The sequence below is a fragment of the Corvus cornix genome, chromosome 1 (genome assembly GCF_000738735.6).
Source record: "Corvus cornix cornix isolate S_Up_H32 chromosome 1, ASM73873v5, whole genome shotgun sequence".
Lineage (NCBI taxonomy): Eukaryota > Metazoa > Chordata > Aves > Passeriformes > Corvidae > Corvus > Corvus cornix.
The window spans coordinates 57,578,960-57,601,431 of NC_046332.1; the positions used below are offsets into that span (position 1 = coordinate 57,578,960).

Below are 22,472 nucleotides of genomic sequence, written 5' to 3' on the forward strand. Positions count from 1 at the left end.
AGGCCAGCGGGGGACAGAAGCAGAGCCAGCCCCACTTGGCCACCAAGAAGGGAGGTGATGAGGGAGCTGCTGCCCCTCGATGCACAACAAGGCACTGATGATGCTGGGGAAGTCCAGAGTCCAGGAAACAACAGTCTAAATGCTTCTACACTTTTCTTATGGCTCCACAGCTCAGGGGGATGGGGCCAGTTGGGATGTAGGAGATTTAAAAACCTGGAGAGATGAGCAGGGTCTTGCTCAGCTCAGCTCTGGCTCTGCCTGCTTTTTACCTGTGAGGTTACAGGCAAGGGGCTCACAGCCCATAGACCATGTGAATTTTCAGTCACAAAAGAAGATGAAGGAGGAAAAGAAATCTGCAACCTCTAACTCTCTTCTTTCCTTTTGCCTTTCTGTGGATGGATCAGCTGTCAGACAGGCTGTGATGCCCATCTTTTGGTCCAGTTTGAGAAGGGAGCACTAAAAGAAGGGGTTTTTCTAGTTACAAAAAAAAAAATGTAGAGGGAAGAGAACAGTTTATGGGAAGCATTTTGTGTTAAGAGGTAACTTCCCAGCTGGTAGAGGTGCATTTGAGTAATGCATTTCATCAGGGATCATGTGTTTCTTTATACCTTCATGGTCAGTGGAGGTGTAAAGAAACACATGGTCCCTGATGAAATGCATTACTGAGAACACTAAACAAGGATACTAATGGATTTCAGACAAGTTTCTGGAAACTCTGCAACTTTCCTCTGCAATCATCTGGGCTGGAGTTACCCAGCAGCAAGCTCAGGAAAAACCCACCCAGTTGGTTCTCTTAACTTCATTCAAGGGCTCAGGAATATAAGACACACTTGCTATGGCAAGACATTTCCTACAAGGTTATTTAAAGATGAAGTGCTGTGAGCAAGAAGCCCTAATCCTAAACTCATCATTAATGCAGGCTATGGACACGGCCAGCCTCCTCTGGCCAAGCACCAAACTTTCACCTCTCCCTCCAAACTGGGGCTGCTGCATGCTGGAGAGATCTGCCCTGAGCTTTATAGTGGAATTTATTTATTGGAGCATGCCAAAGTGCTTTGAGGCAGCCAATGTCTGGCTGCTAATGTGTAGTAACTATTGCTGTATTAGCAGCACATTGTAACAGCTGTCAACAAAATAAATTATCTAGGATGCTGTTTGGAGACTGAGAGCTGAGCTGTTCTGTTTGGCCTCTGAGAAAAACATGTATTTTGTTTCACCTCATAAACTCTACACATAAACAAACATAAAGCTACTGTTCATAAATCAGTTTTCCAAGAGCATAAAACTACTAAACTATACACAGCCTTGAGAACCAGACTATGGAGACAGATTGCCAACATCAGAGTTTAATGTTGCATGAGAGTCCACTGAAGTCACAGCTTGAAAACGCAAAATATTTGTAGGTATAAACTCTTAGCACCACCCTGTTGCCAAATCTCACGGGGGCAAAAGTGACAAGTCCCATCCACCCTCGTGACTCACTCTGCTTCTCAGAGAGATGGAGAAAAACCAGGGGACAGCACAATCACTCACTCAATTTTAACCTGGATACTAGGCCAAATGTCTCCTGAGATGTTTTAAATAGTGTTCTGAAACTCCTATTTGTGTTGCACAAGGAAGCTCACACACCCCAAGTTTGTAGACTTTCTGGAGCACTGGGGGAGCCACATCTTAAATCCCAGCCACCACTTAAATCCCAGCCCACCTGCAAATTGTACCATGGACTTCAGCAGCATCCATTCAGTCCTCAACCATTAGGCTACACATTATGGATAATTAACCTAGAAATTGTCAGCAGCTGAGATAGCCACCGGCATCGTCCTAGAATGCTTTTTTTTTTTTTTTAAAAACCAACAACCCCAAGGCTCCAGATATCCTGCTACAGCAGCAGGGCTGGCCTGACTGTGAGCATGGAATGGGCAGGTAAGGGACTGGAGCTGGGCGGCGGACAGGGAGCACCGGTGGAGAGCAGCAAAAGGCAAGGGAGAGTGTGCTCTGAGGGTGCAGAAAGCCAAAGGGCACAGGCCTGGGGGTCAGCACTGTGACACCCAAGCACCAGCCTGAGACTTTCCATTGTTTCCATTGGTCCTGCCCAAGGAGGTGACCTTGACACAGGGGGAAGCAGCAGGCAGTGTGCTGCTGTGGTGAGGATGAGGAGTGTACTTCTCCTCCAGCTTGTTCTGGCAACTCTGCTTCACAGCACAGAGTTCCCATGGGTTCATCCTGTGACATCCCACATGGATTTGTGCCCAAGCTGTGGTCCCAGCACCTCCCCACCTGGCCCAGGAGTGCCATGACCCAAATCCCAGGGCTAAAGCAAGCTGCTGTGCTTGCACCATGTGATGCAGAGCCTGAACACAGGAACCCTGCCCAGCTGGGTATTTCTGGCTCTGGTCTTCCAGCCCCACCAGCTGATAAACTAAGGCCACTTGTAGGCAGGTTTATTTTGACACCTACACTTTTCTTTAGTCAGTGGATTAAGAAGACCAAGTGAAAAATCTGCTTAACTGTTGTGTTTTACAATATTTGCTGTAGCAAAGGACCATCATTAGGGGGTAATTCAGTCTTCCTCTCCTTCCTGTAATGGCTATTGAAGGAGCCAAGGGCAACATCCTAACCTCAGTGGTTTATGTAAATGCTTAATTCAGGCTAAATTGATCCTGACCTGATTTGATACAGTAGCAAGATTTTTTTTTAAATGTGAAGACTACATATGTACTGTAATACTTTAATTGGTTCTTTTTTGAGACAAGGGCAACAGTTTTAATTAAAACTAATGATCTGAAATACATTATCAACAGAACCAAACTATGGCAATCAGTGGTACAGCCATCAGCTATGGAGAAGGCAACATTCACCTCTGGCTTGAAGCACATTTAAGCATCCTCAGTTCTCCCAGAGAAGACAGTGAGCTCTGATGCCTTGGGAGAATGGAGGCACAGGCCTCCAGTCTGTAGCTCTTGAAAGCTAAACTGATAAATATTTTATCTTTCCAAACATAGTTGTGAAAGAGCAAAAGCAACCAAAGCACCGGAGTGCCTTTGTAAACTGGCCAATTTTAATCCCACAGGTCAATCTACAGCATTTAACTGATAGCTCTTTTAACCTGTCAGAAAGAAAAGAACCTTGAAAAGATCTGGTTCACAGGTCTGATTTACAGTTTAGAATCTAAATTGACGAGGTATAGCAGCCAGGATCATTTTACATTATTGTGAAGTTATTTAGAGAACTAGAGCTGTCAGCCAGGCTGCAATAAAGTCAGAAATGTAGGAAGTAACATAGAAAACAGGAGATTACCCCATGGAGAATATGGATTTCATGCTGTCAGTATGCAGAGCTGGATTTAGTTCAAGAACTGCTGCAGTCATATTGGCTTTGCTTCCAAACATTGCAATGGTGGAAGTTTCTCTCCAACGGTCTAACAGATGTCATGTCTAGCCCCTTCAGATTTAGGCACCCTCAGATAAGTTAAATCTCCCATGATGGGCTCCAGCATGGCGCAAATACCCCTCCATATGGTCAGTTGGGTATACCTGAGCCATCTGACCCAGGGGATCCAGAGATCCGTGTGGGGTGGACCTTTCCCACTGGTGAATTCCAAATATTTCCTAGCAAGCGGAAACTTTCTGTTTTCTTTGCAAGCATCCACTACTGAAACCAAGGCTTAAATGAATCTGTGAAGCTCTGAACATGGATTCTCCTGCCCTCTTTGACCCTTCAGATTAGGCAATGCTGCTGGAAATCAGGTCCATGCCCAGCATGTACCAAAAAGCCTACAACAGCAACAAAGAAGGGGAGAAGGCACCAGGACACAGGCCATGGGAGCCAACAGGGGTTGAGCCCTTCCGTACAACCAAGATACATCACTGCCAATGCAACTGTTTTCCTCTCTCCCAAAAACTCACCTGCCTATCAGTGCTTCAGTAGTGGCTACAGATACGCATTTACCCAGGATAAAAAACAAATCCCTCTTCTGTCTTGTCTCTCTCCCTTATTAAGGTTACCACACATAATGTGTTACTGGGTGTCAGCTGAGCCTGGGCAGCACACCAAGGACACTCAGAGTCAACAGCAAACCCAAGATAAGATACATTAGCTCAAGCCTCAGTGATGGAGGTTTAAACAAATCCGTTTAACCTTGAATTTGTAGGAGGTAAAGAACACATGTGCAAGTAATTGTTTCACCTCACCTTACACAGGTTAAGCTGTGGCAATACATGTGCTTAGTCTAAGCTGCTCGTTTCTATTTCCGGAGGCATGGTGTTGGCACAACAATGCTGAGACTCTTCTGAATTCAAATTCACCATGGCAGCACCAGAGGGAGGTCAAAACAAGGATTAAAAAGTCAGCCAGGTCCATAAGGACAGTGCAGTTTCCTGCAATGTTCCTTGGGGATAAGGTATGACAGAACTTTTTCCAGCAATGCATTTTTTAGTGCCAAATGTAATCAGAAGATGAACTTAAGTCATAAAGCATCCTTCAGTGAAATGACATCTACATTAGTGCCTTCCTTCTGACACATTCAACATTGAACATAAACTGGCAGGAATTCAGATAAACAGCTCCACAGAAGATACTCCCAGATTTTGCAGCTGATCATCTCCAGATCTGCTGCATAAGCAAGAAGTCTCCACCTGTTCATGCATAAACAAGATTAAAAAACCCAAACAGATGGTGACTTAATCCCCACTCCATCACCGCTGATGTTAGACAAAGTGAGGGACACGCCTCGCTAAAAGCTTTGCTTATACTGGAAAAATCTTCAAAACTGGGTGTCTGTAAGGACAAAGTATTGCCATTCCAAAGTACTGCACTAATGTGGTGATTTCACTCTATAAAGGGAGGGATCTGACTTTAAATGCTGATTATAGCCACAGAGTATTCACAGGATCAAGCAACAACTGAACATGCAGAAATAAAGTGGAAAATTCACACCTCAAACAATCCAACCTGAGGAACAGAGGAGCAAAGAGCTGTTCATCTCCTGCCACCTTATAATCACTTGAAGTGGCCACCCCCTTGTTCACACTATCAACTAACATTAAAATATAGAAAAACAGCCAAAACTGCTGCTGCTATTCCAGCAGGTTTAAAAACAAGCCTTATGCTAAGGATGTTTCTTAAAAGGGAAGCACATGCTTGTCTCTCCTGTCCTGGTTCCCCTTCCCTCAGCTCCTGCTGAAAGGCATGGTGTCTCTACATTTAACAGAAGTCCTTCAGCAGCCAAAGGAATCCCCCTTGCTGACTTTGCACAGCAATACATCCCTTCACATCTGGGACTGGGGAGGAGGGGCAGACTCCCCTCTCAAGTTCCACAGAGGCAACAAAAAGGAATAATTGTTCCTGTACGTTTACAGTATAGCAGCAGTGAATTTTACACTGCTAATAACAGGGTTCCTGTGAAGTGGGAGCCTCTAGGAAGATCCTGGAGCAAGGAGAAGCACATCACTGTCTCAAACCTGAATCATAACTTTCTTCACAGATCTGAAAGTTAACCTCCTGCAAGCATGAAACCTTACCCTCCTAAATCATTTTACTCCCTTTCTATTCTACAGGACAATTTACCAACAGAATCTGCAGTAGGAAATGCTGAAAGGAATGTTTCCTCTTCAGGAACACACTGCACTACACACTGCTCCACTTCATGTTGCCCTTCTGCCTGAAAGAAGGAAAAAAACCACACAACAACCTCAATTGTTTTTTTCAGGCTGATAAAAATGTACCCAGTTCAGAATTTCTTCTTCTTACCAATGAATAAACCTGGAAAAAAAGAATCATATGGTGCTTAATAAGAGCCAAATGTTTTGGTCAATTTTTAGGAAATCTAAAAGCCAGAGAGATGGATCTCCACCATCCTTATGGTGCTCCTATTAGGAAATACACAGCAGATTTCCTCCAAGCTGCAGAAGGCAGGTCCAAATCTGTCTTTTAGGTCCCCTAAGCAGGTAGCTGTGTCACAGGTACACACACCCTCCAGACACACTCAAAGACAACAGACCAAGTGGGTACAATAACTGAACCACTCCAGCAACTGCTCACGAGACAGCTTTGGCCAAAATTAAGCAGGAGTTCAGACTAGCCCAGCCCCAGCTCACTTGGCCTGAACAGACTGGAGAGCACAGCTCAGACAGCAGAGCCAGCTGTAATGGCTGCAGCAGCTGGAGGAGAGCTCACATAATGACATTCCCAGTGCCTAATGCATATGGAAAGAATCAGGTTCCTTGTAAAAATACAGGTTCACCTTCCCTCTTTCAGCACCACACTGATGTCCAGGAAGTCTTTTCAGAGTGGTTTACTGTTCCAGACCCAAGGGCCTGGTATTAGAAACATCCAGACACGAGTATTTTCTCAGTGGTACAGGTCCTGCACACCTTTAAACTGAAGGGCCTAAATGTCTGACCTCCCAACTAGTGAGTGCTTCATGTCAAATGGTCTGAGAGTAAAACCAGCTTTTACATAGGGTTTAAAATAGGTGTTATTGTTCAAAACTCTACTAAGTCAGTCGTTTCATTTGTATTAACACAAATCTGAAGTAACAGTTTGACCAAATTTATTGTTTTCCTGATTGTATTAATTTTACATAGTACAAAGTTCTCTTATGTAAGCAATCACATTAAACTAGCATAACAGACTTTGCCTAGCAGCAAATACACCATTATTGAGATATTTTAAAGCATGTTGTTTTCAATAAGAGTTTAATTTGTACTTATGTTTCAGAGTTTGCATGTTCATAGGAAGCTTCCAGACATCTGGATTCCAGTTCAGAATTTATTTGCATACAAAAATATATTATAATGGAAAAAAGCATTAAAGTTTTCAACTATATAAAATTACAAATATATTTGCATAAAAGCAATTTTAAATTAAAATTCAAGCTATATTTTAAAGCAAAATACAGCTCTAACATTTAAGTTATCTTCTTCCATCTGCTGCAAAGTAAAAAAAAAAAAAAAAACAAACCCAAAACCAATGTTGCCAGTTAAATACTTGTAGGAGTTCACAAAGGTTATGTTCAGAGGGCATCTCAAGGAATGAAGTTATCAGACTAGGGCAGCAGCAGTTCTCACTGATTGATGTCACTTATCCTTCAGAGGACATTCACGTGCAAGCACAATGCTGAAAACTCCTTTCACATACCTGAAAATACAGAAGAAAGATCATTAAGCTCTCTATTAAATAAGATTGCATGTTGTTGATGTCTCAGACACTTGCCTACACCCAGTTTCCTAGACTGCCTAACAAGCCAAATTATGTCTTCTTTTTTTTTAAATTAACGTGAATGCTGAAATGCTAGTGTGCCAAAAAGACAAGGCAAGCACTGTTCTAACAAGTGCACCAGGCTTGAAAAGGTATCTGTACAAAGTTCTGTGTAACCTCAAGCATATAAATACAACTCCTCAAAAATATGATGATAAATACCAGATGGAAGTTGGACTTCTTCCTCACTGTACAGTGACACTGTACAAATGAGACTGCAGAGATCGCTGGAGATTTGTCTAGTTGGGATAAAAAAAAAAAAAAAATCACACCAAAAAAAAGCGCAAAGCCACAAGCACAGGTGGTAGTTCCTGCCTTCATCTTTGATGTACCTTGCAAGGGAAAAATGAAACCTATATGTTATAGGCAGCCCCTTAGAGTTAGCTGCGACATGGCTGTGCAAGATACAGCAATGGAAATATTTGGCAGTTTCGGCTTTCATTGTCCTACGCAAACCTTCCAAAACTTGGATTTTTTTCAGAGGAGTGAATTAAATTTCATTGGTAAAGATGGAGTTAGCTCAAGCTTACATCCATGACACAAGACAGGAAACTAGAGAATGTATTTTAAGAATGAGAAGTGAAACCAGGATTAAGATACAAGTAAGACAGCAGGGAAGCAGGACATTTGTAAGGGCAGCTGTCTTGAATTAAGTCTACATCTTCAAGAAATACAGGGAAGGGAAAATACCTAATGAATACACAAAACTCTCAGTTCACAGTCTGAGAGGGCTTTGTTTATGCTGCTATTTAGGTCTAGTCCTACAACTTGGTGGTTTGGGCTCTATAGCCTGGTTCCACACAAAAAAAAAACCCCAACCTGAAACACAAAAGAAATTGTATTATGTCCACAACAGAAGAAGAAGCAAAAGGAATAGGCAGAGTGCATGCTTGACAATAGGTGTCCAGTTTTTTGGCTTTGTTGTTTTTCTTTAAAAATCATAATGAAGAATTCATTACTGTAGCTGAAAGATACAATTTCTAGATAGTGGCAGAAAAAGTGATCTAAATTCCACTCCTGGTAAAGACAAGCACAAACAGGATTTTGACTTTTAGTTTAAGTCAACAGATACAGATATCTGTTCCTTAATTCTTTCATAAAGCAGAGTCTAGAACAAAAAGATTTTCTTCACCTGTGGATACTCCTCCAGTTACTTAGCTTTATTATGAAGAAATAAATCACCAGCTTTTAAGCTGAGTATTGAGCATATTAAAAAGCTGATGTTTATTTATCAATCCACTGTCAAAGAGAGGTGAATTGCAGCTGAGTCAGAGGTGGGGACAGGGGTTAATTGAGTTCAGCCTTTGTCACACAGGCTAAACTGCATGCCTTGAACATTCAGGCAAAGATCAGAATTTAGTCTGGTTTACTTTCTTATCCATATAATGATCCACAGGACTAATAAACGAAAAGGAAGCCACATTATATAAACTTTTTCTATCTTTTCCTTCCCTCTCTCCCCATACTTTGGTTTCCAACACTCTTTATAACAAGTACCAAGTGAGACACAAGCTACTAATAAAAATCTACTTACTTGCTAATATTCTGTCAAGATCAGCAATGAAGTCCTCCAGTTCTTTTGTGTCTCCAAGCTTTGCTGTAAAATAAGGGTCAATACTGCTTAGAGATGGCATGTTTCTCTGGCTAGAAGAAGCACTAGAAACACACGACCCTCCAAATAATTTTCAGTGGTACCAAACATGCTGTGGCTTATGGTCAGCAAAGTTCAATAGGGTTGCTGCAATGTCCAAAAGCACTTACAGAACACAGGAGACTGAACTGAAACTCCAGCTTTTATAATTTTCCATTTGACAGAAGCAACACAAAGCAATATTTTATTTAGTCTCCTTAAAAAGGAGTAGTTGAAGTGAAGAATAAAAGTTACATGTCAACTACTCTGTGTCCTTGCTACTGTGGCCATCTTTCTTGTTTCATCTATTCAGATACTGCATGCATGGCCCTAATCAATCCCACCCAATGAGCTCCCGGACCTACTCAAATCTTAGCCCCATAAAATCATATCAGTATCACTGGTTTGCTGTGCTGCCAGATCCTTTGACCTTGATCCATACACTATAAATTTGGAACAAAACATCCACCTAGGTTTCCACTTCTGACAACATCACTGTTTCCATTCAGTCTAGTTTTATTGGAAGTTGCTTCCGTATCTCACTTCTGTGATTTTTTCCAAGCCTGCTCCAACTCTTTCTGTCTTCTCATCAGGAAGAGCATCTTGTCCTTTAGTGTAATTCTTTGCCAAATATTTCCTGTCAGTTTAACTGAACTCTTTTTTGCTACTTCATAGAAACTATTACTCATAATTTCTCCCTAATATCAGACTAAATTGAAAAGAAAGCGTTTAACTTGGGTTTTTGTGACTGGTCACTGTCAAAAAGATATGAAAGCATGAAAGGCTATTGAGCATGCACCTGAGGAGAGTAGCTGTAACAAAAGCACCACGTAGTACATATGTATGAGTGTTCACTTATTGATATGTCTGCTCCAGAGTTAATCCAAGTTAACCTGAATGAAGCACTGTCCTGGGAAGTCAGATCAGCTGCAAGACAGAAGCCACTTTTGAAGAGCATAGCTTCAAAGGAGGAAGGAATTACTACTATATGGCTTGTATCAGCAGTGCAAGGTCTGTATGGATCTGAGCAATTGTGTTAACTTAAATGGCAGCACATGGCTTCAGAGGAGTCCCTCTGCCCCTGCATTCAGGCTAAGTATTTTTGTAGAGAACTTAAGCCACTTAGTTTCTTCAGTAAAGAAGTAACACGAGTTAATAATTAATCCTTATCAGCCAGAAAACTAATTTTTTTAGCTCAGTGTTTCAAAACCAAAAGAGTTGCCAGGCCACCTGCAAAGTGCAGATATGGCATGCTATTGCCATTTATAATCAAGACAATAATACTTGGACCTGTAATGTGCTCAATAGTAATCCTTAGTTTTGTTATCATTGAAAAAAAAACCAAAACCAACCAACCAAAAAAACCCCCACAAAACAAAAAACCAACCAAACAAAAAAACCCACAAAAACAAACAAACAGAAAACCCAACCAAATAAAACAACCCAACCAACCCAAACAAAAATACAAAAAAGTCCATGCAAGCATGTGAATCTCGGCACCCAGGAAGAAGCCCATATAGTTGAGGATTAGGAAGAAACATCAACAGTTAAAATTAAGATACCTTTACAAGGAGTTACTGAAGGGGATGGCAAGCTTGGAGTAGATGCAGTCAAAGAGTTGAGCTTTTCATCACTGAGACTGAAACTGTTTCTGTAGAGTGAATCTGCACCTGTAAAAAAGCAACATTATAAAGTAAACTTAACACCTTCTGCAAGTTTGCAATATAATTGAAACCCAAAATACAGCCTTTCCTATATGGACTTCAAAGTCTGTAGAACTCAGATTTACAGTCTTCAAAACCAGAGAAATAAATAAATAAACCCTCTATTGTTGCTCCCACTCCTACTGTTAAAAAGAAAGCAGCCCAAGGCTCAATCCTCATCCCCAGTAAGGAAAGGGTTAGCTTTCCCTGAAGTCAGCGCCATTTGAAAAATTATACAGAAATGACAATTATCCCACATCAGCTAAATTAAACCTAGTAGGACCTGCCTAATTCACAATATTCTGGGAAATTCTGTTACCTAAATTTTTCAAAAGCTACAAAAAAAACAAACAAAAAAACAACCTGAATAGAGAGCTCCAGGACAAGGACAGCCCCCCAGAATAAAGAATACATGTATACCCAAAGCAATGCACCTCTTTCTCCATACATTACTCTGCTGCTTTAGGTATGGCATTTTCAATTCTCTTTTATTCTGTGACTCTCTGGAGTTCATGATGCAGTACACTGGTACACAAGATATCCTGCAGTCTTATTTTAGGTGGTCTTTTAAAGAAAGCCTTATATGCCCTGGAAAGGACCAGAAAAGGTTCCAATATCTTTTGGATGTTCTGGTAGTTTAGAGGAGGCCTTAAGCTCCAAAAGTATCAAAAAGTATCTTTACCTTGTCTTTCTTCATGTAAGAAGTTGCAAAATGTACAGGGCACCCCAAGTATTATTCCTGGCTCCACTGGAAGGAGGCATTGTCATTGTGCTAGAGACACTAAAACTGCTGGTCCTGCAGTTTCAAGCCAGTGACCTGAAAACTGTAGTTCTACAAAAAGAAACCATTGTGATACAAACATGGTCTTCATTTACTTGGCACCTTGCCCAGGACATCAGAGTATGTCTTATTGTATTGAGTGGTGACTACCACTGCTTGCCATCGAGGCCAGCAATTCTGCTCCTGGCAGCACACACAGCATTTGTCCCTGGAGCCGCAGCCTGGGAGGCGGCTACGCTGCAGCACCAAGTCCATCCAAGAGAGAACTGTCCCACATCCTCGGACGTCTGTCCCATTTGCTGTGCCAGGAGAGGACTACCTTACTTAAGTTAAGCGTGTCTTGATGAATTGGCAGAAGGGGGCAGGAACACAGCTTGCCCTGCCAAGATCTGCACATCTACACCTCCCCTGAATGTTGCCAGGATGTCTCCAGACAGCAGACACTGAGACCACCCTCTTGCAGACTACTCCTTTTCCTCAAGTTCAGCCGCCTTTGGGAAGAAGGGTGCGTCTCCACACCCACCTCCTCTAGCCTGCTGTCCTTTCCAGTGCAAAAGCACCTTCCACAGGAACATACAGGTACAATCACAAGTCAGACGAGACGACTGCACCTGCAAAGCCTCTCAGATCTTTCCTCAGCCATAAAAGCTGATTTGTTTGTTCCATGCTGGCTTCCAAGCTTACGTCTGTTACAATACACACTGAAAAGGCTTGGGGCAAAAGCTTCAACCTGGAGTACTTTCCTCTTTCCCATGCATTTTGGCCCACCACTGTGCTGTGTCTTTCAGTTTGCTCTGCCATCAGCTCAGATCCTGGTCTGGCAAACACACGCTACCCACAGCGCCTCGCAAACATGACTGATGACGTGACTGCCATCTGTGACCTGGGGCTGCCACCTGGTCAGCCACCACGTGGTATTTCTTGTTTATAGAGATGGGTATGCTTCTTCAAGCTATCCCCTAATTGCAATTTCTTTATCTTCACTCTTAAGAAGTGCTGTTCTCTCTAAACTTCAGCAGATCAAAACCAAGCTACTTGAAACTTCAAATACAAGAAAGACTTCATGAGTACAATGCAGCACTGAGATAATTTTAGATAGAAAAACGGGGGGAAAAGATAAGACATTTTAAAAGTAGCTCCTAAAAACAGAAGAAAAAAAAAAGAACCTGAGGGTGAAGGAAAACTGATAGTGCTCTGCAATGATATGTCAGCAGTGCTGTACTATACCACATGAACCCTGTACATTAACTGATACTTCCTCTCCATTAAAGGCATGGCAAATTTCCTCCTGAAATCAGCTTACAGAACAATTGCCTACTAATACCACATTTCTTTCAGCCAAGATGCAAACCCCAGTGACTAAGAAACACAGAATGGAAAATTCTAGCTGTTCAGGACAAATCCCCTGCCATCACCAAAAGGCCAAGTAACTTGTAATAGCTCACGCAAACATAGCCAAGACTGTAATTCACTGAAACACTGACAGAACACACCAAAGATAAAACACTTTCCAGGCAATTTATTTGAAAGATGAGAACAAGAATTTCCAAATTAATTCATATTTTAGCTTTTACAGCTCATTGAATTAATAAAAAATACAGAGAACTATGGGTATAACTGAGTACGCTTATAATGTGAAATCTATGCTACTAGAATTCAAACAGCGAATGTAGCAAGGCTGGGAATTTATATTGCCAACCAATCCTTGTCATACACAAAATCCAAAGCTCCAGTTACTCTTATTTACAGATAGATTAAAACATTCTTTTTGTGCTTGTCAGAACAACTCAAATTGCAAAAGCTTTATTAAACCATTAAAACTGGCCACAAACTATTCACGTAATTCTTTCTATATATCCATGTGAACATCCAAGCTAGCAGACACCTTTGATTCTTTTTGGTTTTTTTCTCTTCATTATCCTTCTATAAGCAGTTGAAAGCACTAACTGCTTACTTTGCAATGTATTGACACCACTTGCTTCCACAAACAATATGCTGGGAAATATTTACAACTGAGCAAAGATAAAATATGACAAAACTGTTGTTTTAAATCTCTGAATGTTTTTCTTCCAGTTTCAAAAGGTAAAATGTTTTAACATAAGTGTTATCTTCTGATGGGTTGTAATAGTTTCAGGAAAATATCAACATTTATCTTTCTCAAAGCAAAAATGTACTTAAGTTACTAACTGTGGCTTATTCATGCCACCAAGCATCAGAAATTCTAGTGCTGTAAGGAGGAATGCATTGACTCCACCAGCAAGGTCACCATAACTGCTGAAAACAATGTACTGTTAAAAAATATTTATGACATCTACCACAGAAAAATACCCTCTTTGGCAAAGTGTGGCTGTAGGGCAGGAAGCTCTGGGAAAAGAACACTTCAGTCTTTGCTCTCTACCAGCTGCCACTGCCAAGATTTGCTCATTCACCTCCAATAATGGCCTTTGGAAGAGTTCCACTGCCAGACAAATACAACATCCTCTGCAACCCAATAACCAGGGGCTGATGCCAGGGATCCCACTGATGCTGTCCTTCCTCCTCCAGCTCCTTCTCTCCCACGGCAAGTTTATAATTCATTACTTATTTTTCACTTTGCGCATTGACTCTAGTCCCCATGCTTATATATAAACTATGCCACTTCAGCTGTTTAAAAAACAACAAAACTCAAATTGCCCCTTTAAAAAAAAATAGCCTTAAAATCTGATACTTTTGTTAGTGAGTTCATTTACATCAGTCAAGCTACACTGCAAAATTAGGGAGTAGGAATAAATATGGGTGTATTTTACTTTGGCAAAGTAATCTGTAGTTAGTATAACTTTGCTGTTCCAGTATATGGTTAAACCACAAAATAAACCATGGCAGTACCATGTAAATATAGAAATGTCCCCACAAAATGAGAACTTGAAAGGTTCTCGGCAGTACTTGACTGAAGGAGAAAAACCTCAAACTTTTCCTTTTAAAAGAGACAATGGAAAAGTTCAGCTGTCTAGCTTCTTTAATATCATGCTCTTTCTAGTACCATGACTCAAGACACAATTTTGAAGAGCACTGGAGTTGGTAAAAGTTTTACTGCAGTTTTCAGTGGGGAAAGTTTTAGGGGAAAAAATTAAAGCACATCCCTAAAGCTGTCAGAGAGAAGCTTCACAAGTCCACTGAAGTGTCTACAAACCATGAATTTATTATAAAACAGTAACCCAACACTTAATGAGCAGACTGCACAGCTAATTCCAAACAGAACACAGCCGACTTGTTAAAAAATCAGAAAAAAACCCCTGGAAATTGTAATGTCACCAGTAGAAGTGAGAAATATTCATGGCACAAAAAGCTTGTTTCACAATACATATGTTTCAGCCCCCAAAGACAGTGTTTATTTTTATCATCATCACAGTTACACTTAGCTGCATTGTTTATTTTTGGGGGGATTTTGCCTAGCTAACAAACATCTGTTCCAATACTGACCAAAAACTGACACCTTTTCTCTACTGACACATCTAAGCATCATTATTTAAAGGATTTCAAATCACACAGCTGCACAAAAATGATCTAGGAAGCCTGAAATCCAAGCATGTTTTCTCATCGTACACAATGCCTCGTGGATTGTAACCACGGGGGGGAGTGGAAAGGTAGGCTGTTTCCAGCTCCAACCTTCCATTTACTAATCTTCCTTTCTTACAAGCAAGAGCAATGGGTATGCTGGAGTGTAAAGAATGGGAAATCTTACAAAAAAGTGCATTTCTCAGCACACTGAAATACCTGTAAGAGAAGGCTATGCACCTGAAACTTCCAATTTCTCTTCCCCTTGGACGTATCAGGAACAGAATAAAACTTTATTTCTCAGATCATTTAATAAAAGGGCATTTCTCCAGGAGAGTCTCAATTTTTTCTCACTATAAATATTGCATTGCCCTCTTGTTTGAGACAGGCCATTGGAAGTTCACAGACACAATCTACCTCCTTTTCAAGTTACAAGACTGGCATTTGCTGCAGAGACCAAAGGCTCATCTACTTCACATCCTGTCTCTCACAACAACTCATGGCAGATGCCTGTAGAAGAGCTTTAGAGCGGTGCAGCCACACACAGAGTTTCAAAAGAAGCTCTACCAAGCTCTCACAATGCACATACCAGTCTCTTTCCTGAGACAGCAGTGGCATCTGCCCAAGCAGTCCTCCATCCTTCCTGCTGGGATTTTATCAAGTTATTTTTGAGTATGTGAACTTCGAATATCTGTAATACTTTAAGGCAGTATCTTTAACTGTTCATGAAAGAAGTAACACCATTTCTTTGAAAAATGCTAATTTAATTTTATTTCCTCATACTGGTGAGGTAGCAGTCACTTTCGTAATGTCACTTAGGATGTTCTGGAAGATTGTCTTGTCCCCACCCAAAACACCTCTTTTTTAGCCTGACAGTCCCAGTCTATTTAAGCATTTGGAAACTATTTTATGTCTTCAGTCATTTCTGTTGCCTTTACTTTCGTAACAGTCACACATTACAGGACTGACAATGTGAACAGGTTTTTCAGGGTGAGTGCTGCAGTACTAACAGTGGCTGGTGCTTCACCTCTGGATAGCCTAGGCATTAGCACAAGCACATGGGGACATCCACAGCCACATCCGTGTAACCACAAGTGCTGGCACTACACCAAGGACTGATGTCAACAGATCCTGCTCAACCCCTGCACCTACTTGATTTTAAAATCATAAAATTTAGAGTTCTAGATGCCCGCAGGATTTCTTTGTTGTTTTCAAAAGCCATGAGGCATTGCTCAGAAATCATTTACCTCTAAAAAATAACTACAAAGGAACACTGCAGGCTGTATGAGCACAAGAATTGAATTGATGCATTTATTTTGCAACGCTTTTAAGAGAGAGAGAATGCTTTTTAAGGGAGAGGCTGGAAGCCGAACCTGTCTCAAGAAAACATGGAGCTACAAGCATCAAACATTTCTGAGAGAACAACAACAGATTATGATGTAGCTTTTCAGTGTTATTGTAACTTTGGCCCGAGAAACACCAAAGCACTTCCCTTCTCAGCCTCTCATAAAGTCCAACTTCCCATTCATTATCCTAAGCCTAAACTTGGAAGACTGTCCTGACACTGCCATATACCGTACTAGCACAATGCACTGACTGGGCATGCAATTGACACAGGCAAGCCTGCGCTCTTCTTTGCAAGCTTATTCCAACACCAGAAGACAATGCTATCTGTAAGTTCATTAATACAGCTGCATCTACATTAGTGGCTTCTGCCAGCACAGCACTCTCTAGCACAAATCCTATTTTATCACAGCCAGCATATGCTGTGAATAGCAGAGATTTATAAAGTATTCCTCAACTTTGAAGTTCCAGCACAATTAATAACCTAAAAAACAAAGCTGCTAGGCATCAATTTGTTTGAATACATCAGGTTGAAACGTAAGTGGTACTCACTCACAGTCCAGCAGAATGTTGGAGTAACTCAGCAGTTGCATCATGATTTCCAGCACTGACCCAATCAGCTGTGGTGGTTAATGTAATACTCGTGGGCCGAGATCATCACACACATCTGCACACACAAGCCTCTCTGCTACTGCAAGGTCTAGAGTCCATTGTGCTATGTTCAGTGCTTAACCACAGCCAAGCCAGACCTCGTCCAAAGATCATTTAATCAAATGACAGGACAAGATGTGGGAGAACAAAGTACTAGTGTAGTCATTTTCCACAGTAGCGTCTTCAAAATCCTACTGTTTCTCAAGAGCCAGAAATATGTAATACAAGAATTTAAAGTAGTATTTTTGGAGCTAGGGTGAAATTTTAAGATGAAAGAATATTTTCAGGATTAACAGCATTGATAAAGATCTTTTGTAAATTTTTCTGTTAAATTAAATGGGCTCACCCTCATGGCAGAAACCCCAGGGGAGGAAAAGGCTTTCCTTGCCCTACTAAACAGGATTTTTCAAGTATGACCACTTGACATTTGTTAGTAGCTTCTCATGAAACTGAATTTAAGGCTGATTCAGGGCACTGAAACAAACAGTTGCAACAGTTTGAAATGTTTCCTCCTCTTACAGTTCCATCTGACTGGAAAGATATCATGGCAGGAGTGGCCAAAAGATACATATGCCTAACCTTCAGCCACACCACATCAGTTAGGAGGACTAGATTAAACAACAACCAACAGATAGCACTAAAACACAATAGTCTGCACTGTTCTGTTACACACATGATAAAGTGTATTTGCAACAGCCTTGGCACTGGATAACAAGATTTTGCAAAGATGTAAAGAGTCTTCATGAACAAGATGATCCTTCAAACTCTCTGCAGAGTTTTTACAGATTCACATTATCAGAACTTGCTCTTTCAGCCCAGTTACTCCTTGATTCTGCAGTGGTATTTTAACCTAAGCTTTACCACAGAAGAGCAAGGTCATGAATTCAGCACTACACTGGCTAACACTAATATTACAGAAATCAAAGGGAAAATAAACCTGGGGGAAAATAAATACTTGAGTTTGAACAGAAAGAACCTGGGTAAGTAGGCAACTCCCTGCATTTATTCTTAAAATAGATGTAGGGAGTGTAGCTGGATTACATCAGACACTAGAGCCTGTTTTATAAAAGGAGCTCTTCATAAATCCACAATTCCTCTCCTACTCTAACTTCAAAATAAAAAGTTGACTACACTGAATGACTCCTTTAAGAAGTGTTTCACCAGGCCTTACCTGAGCCATGAGCAGAGCTGGCTGTTTTTCTTTCCCTTCCCTTACATATATCCTCATAGACTCTGGTGCACCCTCCTGGTCCCATATATCCCAGTGCCCAGGTGACAGTGATTCTGATTTCTCCAGAGCCACCTTTCACATGATGCATCACCAAGGGAGGAACTCAGGCATGGGATGGGATATGAAAACTTGACAAGTTCCTTATGCAAGATCTTTGAGGACTTTGTATGGAGCCTTCAAACCCTGTCTATCCTACTAACCCACTACTGTCTTCAACCTAAATCAGTGTGGATTTGCCACACAGATTTTTATTTTCCAGATCTTCCTGAAGATGTGATCTGCCTGTTTACATAAGCATGCTGTTTTCTCACCAGGCCTTCTGCCCTGCCAGAGAACACTGTATCTTCCTCCCAAGATCCATCTTGTCAATTCTAACAGCAATTTTAAGCAGTTTTCAAGATTTAAGTTTTTTGAACCACAGCAGATAGCTATCTGTAGTTACTTAGCATTTCTCCATACAAGAAGAATAAGTTCTTAATACTGGGTTGGGGTTTTGATCATTTTCTCACCAGTAGATTATTTCACTGTATCATTACAAGTGTCTCAACTGTGAGACACAATAAGTGTCTCACAATGAGTGAGAGGTTAACATATCACAACAATGAAGACTGCACAAGAAATAGTAACACTAGGGCTGCCAGCTTGACTCAGTAAAGGCAGATTTCACCTCACACACCCTCAGCCATCTGAAAGACAAGTGTCCAGACCAAGTGTCCATCCGAAACACAAGTGTCACACATTTCTAAATCTTCCTTGGAGATGGAGAGATACTTAGAAGAAGTACTACACTCTACATTATGAAACAGAAAAATAGCATCTTGATCCATGTACTTCCACTGACTACAGAAAAAAACCGAAAGGCAGTGCTAGCCAAGGTATCCAAGTTCAGGGCAGGTAAAACAATACTTGTCAACCAAATGAAGCATATCCATGATGATGAAATAAAGGGCTCTGATAATCTGAGGAAGCTATGCTCTCACAGCTCAAGTACTAAGGAGATAGTATTAGTGTTTTAGCACTAAGTCAACAGAACTGCACCCTTGAGTCCCTGAACTGATAAAGAGGCAGAACAGAAATTAGAGAAGTAGTCTTATTACAAATGGCTGCAAAACAGGTGATTTTCACTAAGCTTCCCATATAGTTAGGAAATTAACAAAAAAAAACCAACATGCAACCAACACAACAAAACCAAACCAAAAACCTAAACCAACAAAACTGGTTATAGTTTGCTTTTAGCAGAACTTACTTCTGAGAAAGTAACCTACTGCTCCCAAAGAGAACGGCAGTTTCCAGCCTCACTGTATGGAAGACGAAAGATGTTTTCTCTCCCTGATTAGTAAAGCCAGTAGGAGGGGTTGAATTTTTTCCCAAGTTAACTAGAAAAAAAAATTAGTTCCAATTCTATGTTTTCTTGCTCCAAGCAGCTTTCCACCCTTCCTGTTCCATGTTCTGCACACACCATTCATATACATCTAGTGTACTTGGGCACAAGGTAGCTTAAAATTAGCACCTCGGAAACAGTGATAACACTGTCCTCCATCCAGATGGAGGGATGGATAACCATTCTTATAACGGGTAATGTAGACGAGTTTCCACCAGTTGTGGAAAGCATATTTTGGCTCACTCTCTCTATACATATAATTCTGGTTACCGAGACACAGCGGATGGCCCCTGTGAACCCAAAAGAGATCTTTTACTGCAGATGCCGGGACGTCCCGGTGTCCCGCAGCCGGCTGACAGCCCGACCTTCTCCCAAAGAGAGCTTTTTCAGCTCCCCTAAAACACCAGAACTCCCCTGTTCAAGAGAGTACCAGTGAGTAAAACCAGCGGGGCCAGACTCCGCATCTCTGCGACTTCTAGCCCAGAACGTAAACGAAAACGCACTGCTTTTATAGAAACAGGCGCGTTCCCGCTCCCGGGTCCCTGCCTCTCTCAAAGAGGGCTACGTGCTGGTTTAACACCCGCTCTGGAGCGTCGCTTCCCGGCCGCCCCGCGCCCCGGGGCCGGCACGGCCGGACCGACAGACACTCACTCTCGGAGTCGCTGAGGCCGCTGCCGTCGCTGACGCTGGCGCTGCTCCTCCGCTTCATGCGCTCCAGGTGCTCGCCGTAGAAGAAGCGGCGCCGGCCGGCGGGGCAGGAGAACTCCGCCAGCACCGCGTCGAACTCGCCCAGCGCCTCCGCCAGGCCCCGCCGCCGTCCTCCCCCGGCGCTGCCGGGCGGCGGCAGCGGTGTCAGGACCGGACCGGACCTGCCCGACCCGACCCTCACCCCGCCCGCCCCCCGCGCCCCCACCCCGGCGGAGGGAAAGGAAGGGAAGGGAAGGAAAGGAAAGGGGTCCCGCCTGCCCCCTCAGCCCGCCGCTCCCACCTTGCCCCGCAGGGCGCTGGGCTGGAGGAGACTTCATGGCGGAGGCGGGCGGAGATGCCCAGCGCCGCTGCCGCCTCCCGCCGCCAGCGTGAGAGCCCGGCCCGCCGCCGCCCCTCTTATAGCGCGGCGGGGCCGGGGGCCGGGCCGGGGCGGGCCGGGGGCGGCCCCGGGCGGTGCAGGTGCGCCGGGCCGGGTGTCCCCAAGGCCGCAGTCCCGCCAGCAACGCCGCCGCCAGCGGGAAGCGTCGCCCGTCGCCCTCCGTCCGCCACCGGGATCGCGGCGCCTTCGGGGTGATCGCGCTGCGCTTGCCCCAGCACCGGGTGCGTGCCGGGCTGCTGCGGAGGGAGGATACAGCGGGCGTCAGAGCCGGCTGCAAGGAGGGACTGTCGCGGGAACACAGGACTGGGTCAGCCTTACCCAGCCCCATGACTGCCAGCAGCACGAGGGCACACAGCAGCCAGCAGGACGAGGAGGCAGCAGCTCGCTTGCAGTGAGCCTGTGGCCTCGCATGCAACTGCACTGCTGCTCGGCCACCCCCGGGATCCCCTTCCTTCCCCATCCCCATGGCATTGTGCTGGCATCTGTCTGTAATTATTGCCCTTCTCCGTACATTGGTGAGCAACGGACACGGCCATGGGGGCAGCTGGGCCAGTTAATTCCAGAGGATGACCCGAGGAGAAGAGCGGGTGGCAGGGGACATGCAGGGAATACTCAGGCACAGGGAGTCACGGCCCCAGATACATCAGCCAGGGTGGTCTCCAGTGGAGTGCTTTCCTTGTTCTTAGAAGGAAGATTCTAGCACTTGTCCTGTAGTCAGCTAAACCTGATGTTTATACATGCCATAGCTGCGGAGTGCTGCTCTTGTGCTGTCTCTTGCATGTTTTAAATGTAAGGTGTCTGAGCAGCTAAAATACCTGTTAAATACTCATTGGGGAAGGCTCTGTCATATTTCGTTACTGCCAGAAATACTGAAAACAGACATCAGGTGCTATTCCATGAGAATGCGTCAGGATCTATGATTACATTTGTGTGCTGATGAAAATATTTAGAATTAGAAGAGTCAGGGAGAAGTAAGAAAAAACATCTGTGAAACTTTTCGACATTTTCAGACATGCTGTCATTGCTCCTGCAAGATACAAAATGAGAAAAACAATATTCTAGACAATAAACCAGATTTGTTCACCTCTCCTCACTGGCTGATATGGAGGCATTTATTTATTTTTGCAGTGAATCAAAAGAAGTTCTCATGGCGAAGTTCAATTGTTATTTATTCTGTGGCTTCCTCGTCTCTGTGGTCTTCCTCTGTTTTACTTTCTGCTAATAAAAGCATCTACAAACAATCCTTTTTAAAGACCATAGCGACACAGATGGAAAGCGAGGTTAAAAAGTAGGGGACAAGGAGGTACAAGGGCATGACGTCAATAGCACGAGCAGGATGAAAGATAATGGATGCGAGGCAGAAAGGAGAACTGTCGAGGATGTGACTAGGCACAGCTCACAGCCCAAAAAGACAAGGACCTGGCCCTGCCGCTGATGTCAAATCTCTTTTGCTCGATCAGCCCTACCTGTATCACACCCACCCCACCGAGCACTGGTGTTTCATCTATAGCACAGCCTGGCTTAGGGGCAAAAGGTGTTTGAGGTTAGGCTTGAACCTGTCCATTTTCTCAGGACACGCAAAATAACCAAAGGCTAAAAGTTCTCCTATGCCCTTCCTGTCATTTCTTGTAAAAATGGTCAAGCAATCCCACAGCCTTTTGGGATGGAGTATGAGGTCATGTAACAAAGAAAGAGCACAAAGGGGGATGAAGCTGTACAAGAAGGCTTGAGTTGCTTGGGGCCTTGCTGCCACAAAAAGGGGAATGGCATGCCTACTTCTCTCTTCTTGTGCTCCTGGCCTAGACCTTCTGCATGTCTTTTGAGCAGGTTTTTCTCATCTTCTGCTGAGCCAATTCAACACATTAGAACAGCA

At 43.0% G+C, this 22,472-nt stretch overlaps 1 protein-coding gene across 1 annotated transcript; it reads right to left on the reverse strand.

Moving 5' to 3' along the window:
• Window positions 1–6,528: 6,528 nt before the first annotated feature.
• On the reverse strand, window positions 6,529–20,552 carry RGCC (regulator of cell cycle). The gene is given in 6 exon segments (XM_039568185.1): window positions 6,529–7,137; window positions 8,792–8,854; window positions 10,450–10,557; window positions 20,164–20,320; window positions 20,323–20,342; window positions 20,501–20,552. Coding segments are annotated over 6 exon segments (393 nt in total). The 5' UTR covers window positions 20,538–20,552; the 3' UTR covers window positions 6,529–7,129.
• Window positions 20,553–22,472: the final 1,920 nt, after the last annotated feature.